We start from the raw sequence: 12,176 nt of genomic DNA, 5'->3' as shown, positions 1-12,176 counted from the left end.
GGGTTTTGTCGACTCCCCTGATTTACGCCAAAGTGACCTTGACCTTTAACCTTGACCTTCAAAATTTTGTGCACTGAAAAGGACCTCTATAGGCCTCTGATATGCGAAGTTACAAAAATTTCCGATGATAACTGTGCTCTGCAGAATTTTTTATACGTGATTACAGACAAACAAACAAAAAAAACAACAAAAAAAAAACATACAAGCTGACTAACATATCTTGCAAAAACTTCGTTTTGGCAAGATAATAATAATAATTGGTAATAAAAAGAAAAACCACGAAAGAAATGAGATCAAATGATGCAGTATTAATCACCCTCAATTTAGGCCGATGTGGAACGCAAGAACCATGAGGGAGAGAAACAAATGTCAAAAAAATCATGAGTGCCACAAAAACCGGTAGATTTGATGGAGCTGATTTGATTAAGAGAGGATGTTATGGAACAATTGACCACTTACTACTAAACAAGGCCATACTCGAAAACTGCCATACTCGAGAAGAAGCAAATTGTCCACAGTTTGGATGGACTACGAAAAAACTTTCGATGTTGTTCCAAATTCATGGATGATAAAATGCATGCAGGTGTACAAGATCAATCCCCAAATAAACAAACTGATTGAGAAAGCAATGGGGGCTTTGGAATACCACATTGATACCACAGCACGCAGAAGGAAAGATTGAAATACCAAGGGTGAAGATACGAAGCAGAATCTTCCAAAGATCCACTGAGCAAGGAATGAGCAAGGACATGGATACAATCTATCGTCCAATAAGAGAGTGTCCAAAGAAACAAGAAAGGTGATACATCTACTTTGCATGGATGATTTAAAACTCTTTGCACCAAACGATGAAAAATTGGCAGAAAAACTGAAGTTAGTGAAACGCTACTCTGACGACATTCAAGTGGAATTTGGCCTCGATAAATGTGCCAAGTGCATATTCGGGCAAGGAAAACCAACAAAAAGAGACAATGTAGAAGTCGACATAAATACAACAACACAGGCATCAGAAAAACGAAGCATCTTGCAAATACTTCGGATTAGAAGAAGGCCACCAAATATGTCACAAACAAATGCGCAAAACAATTACCAAAGAATACCTGTGGAGAACGAGGCTGATCCTGAAAACATACCTTTCTCTAAGGAACAAAATCAAAGCCATTAACCAACTCGCAATTCCAGTATTCCAGTGCAGCTGCAGAATAATAAACTAGACATCAAAACAAGGAAACGTATCGCCATCCACAAAATGTTCTTCAAAAGTCAATGCATCTCGGGAATATACCCGCCGAGACGAGAATGAGGTAGCGGTTTGATGGAACTCACCCAAGAGCAAACAACGACAACTGTAGGATTTGGCTGAATACATGAAAAATTCAACAGACAACCGAATCCAGTTTTATGCAATCATGAAGATAGCAAGCTAGAAAAGGTATCCCTAGCCCACCTTGCAAAAAACTTCCCAAGACAGGTGCGAGCAAAAGATGTCACACATGAAACCGAAACAGCAACAAATATGGCCCCAACGATTGTTAAGATGATAAAATAAAAATATAAAGGGAAGTATCAACAAATATACACCGAAAACTGGGAGAACGATAAAATAACAGGAATGTATATATATATATATATATATATATATATATATATATATATATATATATATATATATATATATATATATATATATATATATATATATATATATATAAAATGAGTTGAGAATGAGTTGGGCAGATTGCGCATAGACAAAGAAAGCTCATTGGAATGGCTAACAAACTGTCAGTCAGCTCAACTTTGATCGAGAATGAATCATAATTAATGTCCAAAACCAGGGACACTACACAAATGGCTTTAAGAAAATGGCAGGACTGGGTCAATCGGACAAGTATAGGTTCTGCAAGATAGAAACAGAGAGCATGAGTCACCTCCTATCAGGATGTAAAAAAAAACTCATATCAGAACATTTGTGCACCCAAAGACACAACAAGGTATGTAGAGTAGTCCACTGGCACATCTGCAAAAACTTCCAATATCCCAGTTCCAGAAAATTCATGGAAACAATGAACCAAAAGTGATACTTAAAAACAATAAAGTAATGCGCACATATGACCTGATGATCCCATAGAGTGTTAACACAGAAAACAAAGCAATGCGACTGGATATCATACTTAGGTACAAAAAAGAAAAGAGGGGATTGCTAATTGAGATGTCAGTACCAAACAATTTTGGTCTAAACAACAAAGAAATCATGAAAATGAGAAAAAACCAGGATCTCAAAGAGAAAGTGAAAAGATCCTGGAAGCCGAATCCCAAAATTGTACCAGTGATAATTGGAGCAATGGGAATGATGAAGAAGAACCTCACTGATATCTTTAAAACAAAACAAAAATCCCTTGGAATATTAATACAAATGAACTATAGTTGGAAGCTGTCCAGGGCTTGGTGACGATCCTGAAAAGAGCCAATGGAAAAAAACTTTTAAAACAATAAGACTTCACAATCTGGTCCATGAATCGCGATCCTTCACTGAAACGAAGGTGGATACTTTGAGACCTGGGGAGGATTCTGTTCCACATTTTGAAACCCACATATGGAGATAACAACTAATGATGCATGTACAGACACAAAATAAACACACACACACACACACACACACACACACACACACACACACACACACACACACACACACACACACACACACACACACACACACACACACACACACACACACACACACACCATTCCGGAACTTACTTTCTACTGTGTCCTGGTCATTCTTCAATTTCTGACATTGTAAATTTGTTTCCATACAGGCACGGTGCTTACAGTCTGGATAAACACAGAAGTAGAACACCTTTAGTGCATATGCACTCACGCATGCACAAACATTGTTATAACTACAAACAATTATGTTATTAATCACAACTATCATAGCATTTCCACTAATACTGATAAAATAAGAACTCGTATTCAAACTACAGTAGATCATGGATTCCATTTTGAATTTTCACACCTTGGATTTCATTGAGAGAGAAGTTACACTTTTTCTTGATCTCTTCATCCAGTGGTTCTGCAGACAAAGAATGTGCAGATGACAAAGATTATGAGGCAAATCTCAACGACACAAGGCAGGGTAATGGTCTGTGAGTGGGACACCTGACACTGGTTGGCTTTGTTTAACATTTCATTATTTTGATGCTGTGATCCCAGAGTTGAAATACCTCTGTATTTTCATATATTTCAAATATTTCAGGTTCAAATCCCATAAATGTCATACACATTCATCCATTGTCTACTCAGGTTTTTGTAATTTGTGCTGAGGTACATTTGTTATGAATCTGGCACCCATCACACACAACAGCCAGGGTCCCTATAGAACAGTTATATCAGTAAGTGTGTGTTTATAGTTAGGGCCCCCTACCTGTGTCTAACGGGAATTATGTGTGTGCGCTGCGGAGATTCGTTTACAACAAGACGCCTTCACCTCACTTCCTCACACCGACGCCATTGTCTACGTGCGTTCGACCACGTATGTGGGCGGAGATTTATCGGCCGCCAGAGCTCCGACTCCGCCCCAGAGAGATGGGATGTTCCCCGCGACCAATGAGAGGTGAGACGTCTCAGACATCGACTTTCCCACAAACCCCAGACCAATGAGAGGCGAGACATTTCAGACATCGACTTTCCCACGAACCCCAGACCAATGAGAAGCGAGACGTCTCAGACGGCGAACTTTCCCGCAGCCTCTCGACCAATGAGAGGCGAGACGTCTCAGATGGCGATCCTTCCCACGACACCCCAGCCCGCAGGAGAAATGCAATATAAGAAACGCCAGGGCCTTGGAAACAGCGTCAGGGTTGGGCGATCGGGTTTGAGGTGCCAGAGATCGACTCGTATGGTCTGGTCTGGTCGGCTTGGCAGCGATCGGGTTTGAGGTGCCGGAGATCGACTCATCTGGTCTGGTCTGGTCGGCTTGGCAGCGATCGGGTTCGAGGTGCCGGAGATCGACTCGTCTGGTCTGGTCGGCTTGGCAGTGCTTGGGTCGTCTCTCATTTCGTCCACCTGGCATCCGACGCTTTTCCTCCATCACTGGTGCTTGGAGTGGCATCATGTTGAGGGTTCGAGTCCCGTCGAGCCGGATCGTCGAGGACCACATGAGGTGGACAGGTCCAAGTGCAGGCTCTGGTCTCTAGGTCCCTTTCCTCAAGCTGGAAGACTTCAATAAAGACCATTGGGGTCCATTTCTGTGTGTGTCTGTGTGTGGGCCCGTCTATAAGTAGCAACTATGAAGTACTTTTTGCTTGTACATTGACTGCATTTCTTATAGTCGGATAACTCTGCCCTTACGTGCTCCACTCATTTCCCTATTGTTTAATAAATATTCCCATTTGTGAAATGTATCAGCTCGTTCGTGTCCTTTACTGCATTGGTTTAACACAGTGCCTGTTGGAAAATTAGCCAGGCTGTTGCCACTGTAAAGGGGACCTTTGGACCGACGGATCTCGGTGACCATCCGCTCGGGTCACACGCAGTTCGAGTATGCTAGCGGCTCATTCCGTACCGGTGCCATCGAAGGTGTGGAGACTCGGTAAATTGCCACGTGGATATCTAGGTATTTTGAAAATTGGCAAATAACCCTGTACCACGTGGTAGAAATATTTACGCTTCACGGTCTGATAAGGGACCCGTACTTTTCGGAGTTTTCCGAAGAAGTACGATCTAAATTCCAGGTGATCAGCGGAGTCGACTCTACGGCTCCATCTAGCGGTCGTGCTCGTCGCTGACGCCCGGCCCACAACACATTGATGTTTTCCAATGTGGCTCTTATACATGTGGTTGATGTTCAAACTCCTCCATGAACTTTAGGATCCTGATGTAGGTTAAATTTTTTTATCATATTGTTTTTCAGGATTAAATCCAAGACATCTAAACAATATTTAGTATTTAATATACAAAGGTTATCTAGTTATCTAGTTACATAGTTCCGTCAAGTCGTGTCCGACTTTTGGTGATATTCATGATCAGATTTCTGCAAATATCCCTGTCCTGCACTGCTTTCTGAATCTCTAGCAGAGCCAGCTCAGTTTCAGCCTTTACTCCCCATCCAGCACATGTCTTCTTCTTCTTCTTCTTCTTCTTCTTCTTCTTCTTCTTCTTCTTCTTCTTCTTCTTCTTCATCTTCTTCTTCTTCTTCTTCTTCTTCTTCTTCTTCTTCTTCTTCTTCATCTTCTTCTTCTTCTTCTTCTTCTTCTTCTTCTTCTTCTTCTTCTTCTTCTTCTTCTTCTTCTTCTTCTTCTCTCAATCACACCCAGTATGGTTTTCTCCAGACTTTCGTTTTCTGCTTGCGTAATCTCTTTAAATTATGACAGTTTATGACTTAGAATCAGCACTTCCAATGTACAGGGTGGAAAATTTCTTCAAGCACTTCTTCTTTGCTCGTATGCAGCACAAGGCTGCGGGGCAGCATCATTGATGCAATGCCATCTGCTGGTTAGGGCAGGAATTTGAAATTTGGTCATGGTGCCAGTGATAGCTCACCTACTGTTTGTGAAGGACACTGTGAATCTTTAACATCCTCCAACAAAATAGTTGACAGATGGGATAGTCCATTGGTCAGACCAGATATGGGTACCATCTCTGGTGGCAAAGGCTCACTATGTTTTTTTGATAGTTTAGGACCTACAGATGAGGAAGTGAGGTGATGGCAGTGTGAAATTGGCAGTTTTCTGGTAGTTTTCACCTCTCAAACATCACCCTACCTCTATATTTTGAAGACCAAAATTTGGGGATTGGGGAAACTAAATTTACTGTAGTTTCACTCTAGATGGGTCAATCTTAACAATATACCACTCATAATGTCTGTCTATGTACCCTCTATCTAAGTCAAGAAGGCTTATGCAAAATATTTCATGATGTAGGTCACCAGAGGTTAAAAGGTCACCGATTTTAGGGGTTGCTCAAAATTGACCATAGGGCAAGTCATGTTGCTAGAATAAAGCAACAAATCACCCAATGGTGATTTAAACACTTGAAATGCATATTTTAGAGGTCTTCAGATGATTCTAAGGGGACATTATTGAGTTGCTTTTGCAAAATTTTATTTCAGAGCAATTGATTTTGAACCATTTGTTGTAAATGCCTAAAATCCAGGGTTTTGGGGGTAGGGGAAACCATGACTGTAGCTTTGGAGTGGATAGGGCAAATTTGATAATGTACCACTAAAATTGTATGCCTATGTACCCTCTATCATAAATTATGTCCATATGTAGGTCACCAGAGGTCAAAAGGTCACAAATTTTAGAGGCTGCCAAAATCTTCTTTAGCACAACTTATTCTACTAAAACAAAGTAGTAAAAATGAACAAAAAGTAATATCAACTTCCAGAAATTATATTTTAGATGTCTTTAGGTAATGTTGAGGGCTTGGAAAGTAACCTCAGTATTTTGAGTTCTCAATCTTCATCATCATCATCATCATCATCATCATCATCATCATCATCATCATCATCATCGCAATCTGATTCAATATCAACTGTCATCTCTAGTTCATCCTCCTCATTTCGCTGGTTTTCGCAAGTCTGTAATTTACACATCGGGGTACATTTCAACCCATTGTCTATGCAGCCACATTCTCCCTTTTTGCAAACTCGTTTGCATTGGCAGGCCATCATTTCCAACACAGCTTCAGGTGCCGGAGTTCCGGTTCCGGCCATCCAGTCGATAGCAATTGAACTGCTATCATCTTTTACCCATCCATTTCCCTCTGGATCAGTAATTACTGATTTTGTCTCCAGGCTTCGCTTCCAAATTCCTGCCTGGTAAATGGCACGGAGGGCATGCTTTGTTAGACTATCTTTACAAGGTGGAAGAAGGTTTGACTCTATTTCCCCTCTTTTGGCAAAGAACACCTTGTATCGGAGTTGATTTACCTGTACAGTTTTTGTGGACGATGCATACATGAGACATGTGAAATGTTGCAAGGTATCAAACATTTGATCTGATATCTCCCATGCACTTCCAAGGTTGGTGAAGGCACATTGGAATTCACTGTTTGATTGCATTTTGTCCAGTGTTTTGCCTCACCCAACGAAAGAACTTACAGTGTCACATCCAGTGTAAGCATGAAAGCAGAGAAGTGCACCACATAGTTCAACTCCAAGGGATAACCTGAGTAGGGAAATGTCCACAAATTGAGTACGTGTCTTTGTTCCCCTCTTTTGATTCAAGGTAGCCGGAATGTCCTTTTCAAAGGAAAGTAGTAGCACAAATACATCTGTGTCCTCAGAAATAACAATTACAGTTTGATATCCAGTGTCAGTGGCATGCTTCGCATGAAGTATTAACCGTGTGTCTACCTCTTCTTGAGAGGACTCAAGTTCACCCATTTCACAACTACCACCGATCAATATCTTGTCACATCTTATGCCACATGTCACTCGAAGAACTTTGTCTTTAATCAGGCTCCTCTTGTTTTCAGTTTTCCAATCTGCAACCAGAAACTCAAGTTTTGTCTTATTGTCAGCTTCTGATAAGAAGTTCCTCCATTTTTTTATTTTGTGTCCTGGCGCAATGCTGCTGAATTTGATGTTGCTGCCTGATCCCCTTTTGAGCCTTTCTGCATTCTTTATGGAGCTTTCCTTATACACATCAAATACATCTATTTAATTCCTTGACTCATCGCACCTTCCCTCAAGACAACTTTCAGGACAGACGTGGAAACCTCAGCAAATGTGCTATTTTTCACATTTAACTTCTGCACAACGCTCATGCCATCGATAATGCATGCTGAGTTCTGTGGGAGGGTTTCTACAGGAGGTACGCTTTCCCCAATTTTCTTCATTAGTGCTGCTTTTTCAGTCTTCCTTAGCGACCCATCTTGATTTGCCAACACCCATGGCAATGGGCCTAATGGATGAGACAGAACCTCCTGCATGTTCAGCTCACAACCTTGTGCGATAACAATCATTCTGGCAAAAAGAATGCGATCTGCTCGTAGGATGACCTCTTTCCCTTTGCATTGCACTTTTTGTACAAACATTTGCAAATGTCTTTAGCTTTTGCTTTTTAATAGTTGCATGGAAATCTACAGCATCCAGTGCCTCCTTTTCAAGACGATCAGTCTTGAACTTCTGGAATGCCTTTTCGCCAATGCTTTGAGCAGTGAAAATGTCCTTCTCAACATCTGCTGGGACCAATGCACCGGTAGAAATATCCAGGAGAGAGTCCTCTTCTGATCTGTAGGGATTTGTTAAAGAGTTCTGAATAAGATCAGTGAGTGATTGGACGGCTGACTCGTCTTTTACAATTCTCTTTTTCTGCAAATCCGGATGGCTCGAAGTGGAGGAACGAGTTCCCAGCATTGCTGTTAGGCGATGAAGAAACATGCTGTGGTCTTTAGCATTTACATAATAATGGCGAATTGCACCTGGATTTAAGCAAAAGCCTCTTGTGCCACCTGACGTCTGGGTATCCTTATTTATTGTTTCTTCAATTGTTTGGTCCACTTGTATTTTACCAAACGGATTATCAGCTCCTATTTGAACAGAAAATCCTCTGCTCATGAAGTATTCATGCATTTCAGGATGATGAAAATCTAACAACGACATTTGTGCATAGTAGAATGTCAAATATCTGGCATAGTTTAAACGGTCAAACGAGAAACACCATGGGATCATGTTTCTGATTGAGGCCAGGTACAAAAGCCAATCCCCTTCTCTTGTTGCCCACAACAAACCAAGCACAACCTCGACCATATCTAGATAAGATATCCAAAATGCTGATAGGCTGCCATTGTCATTCTTGAGGAAGGCGTGGTACTGTTGGAAAAGGTGAATAATGTGAATGCATGAAGCATTAGACATGGCACCATCTCGTGTCTCAGAAGATACATCACTGGCAAAGTCTTTTAGAACAGTTAAAGTTTAAAAAGAACTTCCCCTCCCCACGGAACCCTGGATTTTAGGTATTTACAACAAATGGTTCAAAATCAATTGCTCTGAAATAAAATTTTGCAAAAGCAACTCAATAATGTCCCCCTAGAATCATCTGAAGACCTCTAAAATATGCATTCCAAGTGTTTAAATCACCATTGGGTGATTTGTTACTTTATTCCAGCAACATGACTTGCCCTATGGTCAATTTTGGGCAACCCCTAATATCAGTGACCTTTTGACCTCTGGTGACCTACATAATGAAATATTTTGCATAAACCTTATTGATTTAGATAGAGGGTACATAGACAGACATTATGAGTCGTATATTGTTAAGATTGACCCATCCAGAGCGAAACTGCAGTCATTTTAGTTTCCCCATATCCCCAAATTTTGGTCTTCAAAATATAGCGGTGGGGTGATGTTTGAGAGGTGAAAACTACCAGAAAGCTGCCAATTTCACACTGCTATTACCTCAATTCCTCATCTGTAGGTACTAAACTATCAAAAAAACATAGTGAGCCTTTGCCACCAGATATAGTACTGATGGGTCAAATTTTCAGGTTTGGCCCATGGACTAGGATGCTTGTTTCACGTCTATCCGGCACACACATTGATGAATCACCCTGCCTGTGAAACACCGGGATAACAGTTCGTAACTGGGTTGGGATTCCAATCCAGGACAGACAGCGTCGAGGCGAGGGTGCATACCTCTAAGTGTAGGCCATCCTATCAGCCTTTCTTCAGGCACTAATGTGTATGTTCATCTTGCAGTCCATGGAATTATTCACATTAGTCTCCAAGACCACATTTCTAAAAAATGCCAATCTTCTTCCTTCCTTTCTTTTTCACTGCCCATGACTCACATCCACACATCGTCAATCGAAATACCAAACCATTCACCAGCCTCATCTTGGTTTGTTTTGTCACATCTTTGTTTTTCCAGGTCATTGTCAATGCTCACATTGATGTTCTCCCAATCACTAACCATCTATGAATCTCTCCTCCACATTCTCCACTCACTTCAATCTTAGAAACCAGGAAGATTAAATTTCCACTATTTCCACGTGATCGGCTCCCAATCTGAACACATGGATCTTCTCACTTGACAAGATTTGAGTCTTTTTAGGTTGAAATAAAGACCAGCTTTTTCACTTTCCTTCTTCACTCTCTGCAGTCACCAATCCCTCTTTACTTTCCACCAACAGAGTGGTATAATCAGAATACCTAAGATTGTTGATACATCTTCCTCCAATCCTGACTCTGTCATCCAAGTTTGATTTCCTTATGATGTACTCCCCATACATATTGAACAAGTAATTGGAGAAGATGAACCCTTGTATAACCCTTTTTCCAATTCCAAAACCATTCTATATCTCCATATTCTGTTCTCACTGTATCTTATTGTCTACTGTACAGGCTTCATATCAGACATGTCATGTGCTCTGACTTCCCCCCAGTTCCTTCGCAGAATCACATCAAATCATTTTCAACACAATCAAAAGCTTTGCTATGATCTATAAAACAGAGATACCTGTGGGTGGAAGACCTTCCATGTTTCTTTCACCTTTTTGTTTTTTTTGATATTCCCTTGCTTTCCCATGATCCATCACAGATTTGCAATTTGATCTCTCGTACCTCTTCCTCTTCTGAAACCTGCTCGCTCAACGGGTATTTCTCGTTTCATGAAGTCTTCTATTCTGTGTTTAATTATCTTTAATAATATCTTGCTATCATGTGAAATCAAGGCAATGGTTTGGTTCTTTGAACATTCTCTTGAATCCCCTTTCACTGTTTAAAAACACTGTTTAAAAACCTTAAGATGCAATATCTCAAAGACTCCTTAAGCCGCTGTCACACCTTGACGATTTAGCCAGCGTATAGTATGCTGACGTATGAAAAATTTGTCTAAAACGCTGTCACACGTCGAATACGTTATGGGTAAGTTTTGTATACGTTAAGAGCACGCTGAAGCACGCTGGCATACATCGTAGTATGCCGAGCTCGTCGACAAATTTTAACATGCCCAAAATTTGTCGACGTATGCCAGCGTATGACTCACACGTTCCGCATACGCTGGCCATAAGTTGTAGGTACGTGACGCGATCGTTGACACACGTCGACACACGTTACTTGTAAGTTACTCATAAGTCGAAACACGTCGAGGTAATGTTTAGCGTACCCGAAACTTATTTCTAACCTATGAGTAATGTGTTGTACTCACGTTATGCGATCGTTGACACACGTCGACACACGTTACTTGTAAGTTACTCATAAGTGGAAACACGTCGAGGTAATGTTTAGCGTCAGTGTTCCAGACTCCATGGTTTTTTTTTGTTTTGTTTTTTCTTCGGCATGACGGTGACGTTGATACTTCGATTTCTAGTGCGGTTATAATATAATATAATTAAAAGGCTGCCGCTCAATGATTTAAATCATAACCGCACTAGAAATCGAAGTGTCAACATCACCGTCATGCCGAAGAAAAAAAAACAAACAAAAAAAAGCATGGAGTCTGAAACACTGACGGGTTCCTCCTGTGAACCCCATTTTTATATACCAATTCCCCTAAACACTGCCAATATGCCATTATACGGTAGCTGTAAGTTAGTAACACGTTCAGTAAGTTCTGAGGTCGTCCGGAAGACGTCAAATTCGTCCACATACTTCAATATGCGTTGGAGATACGTTACACATAAGTTCAAAGCACGTTACTCATAGGTTGGAAATAAGTTTCGGGTACGCTAAACATTACCTCGACGTGTTTCGACTTATGAGTAACTTACAAGTAACGTGTGTTGACGTGTGTCAACGATCGCATAACGTGCCTACAACTTATGGCCAGCATATGCGGAACGTGTGAGTCATACGCTGGCATACGTCGAAAAATTTTCAGCATGCTTAAAATTTGTCGACGTACTCGCCGTACTACGACGTATGCCAGCGTGCTTCAGCGTGCTCTTAACGTATACAAAACTTACCCATAACGTATTTGACGTGTGCCAGCGTATTCGGCAAATTTTTCATACGTCGGCATACGCTGGCTAAAACGTCAAGGTGTGACAGCGGCTTGACACTTCGATGTCTAGTGCGGCTATGATTTGAATCGTCGAGCGGCAGCCTTTTAATAGGCTTCGCCACGTGATCGTCGGCGATACGCTGTCGCGCTATGCATTCGTTAGACTATCGTTGGGCATAGGTTGTGAACGCCGACAACACGCTCAGCATTCGTTGATATAAG

General features: G+C 41.2%; 1 protein-coding gene across 5 annotated transcripts in view; it reads right to left on the bottom strand.

The window, feature by feature from the left end:
- Window positions 1-12,176, bottom strand: part of LOC147011588 (uncharacterized) — a 59,505-nt gene that overhangs the window by 36,176 nt on the left and 11,153 nt on the right. For all 5 annotated transcript variants that reach the window (XM_085858303.1, XM_085858302.1, XM_085858307.1 and 2 more), the window contains exons 2-3: window positions 3,020-3,076; window positions 2,761-2,835 (exon numbers count right to left, since the gene is read on the bottom strand). In XM_085858303.1, coding sequence (XP_085714429.1) covers window positions 2,761-2,835; window positions 3,020-3,076 — 132 coding nt within the window. The remainder of the gene's footprint in view (window positions 1-2,760; window positions 2,836-3,019; window positions 3,077-12,176) is intronic.

The sequence above is a fragment of the Eptatretus burgeri genome, chromosome 15 (genome assembly GCF_056783735.1).
Source record: "Eptatretus burgeri isolate ZD-2024b chromosome 15, Ebu_testis_v1, whole genome shotgun sequence".
Lineage (NCBI taxonomy): Eukaryota > Metazoa > Chordata > Myxini > Myxiniformes > Myxinidae > Eptatretus > Eptatretus burgeri.
This window is presented reverse-complemented; position numbering and strand designations above follow the sequence as displayed.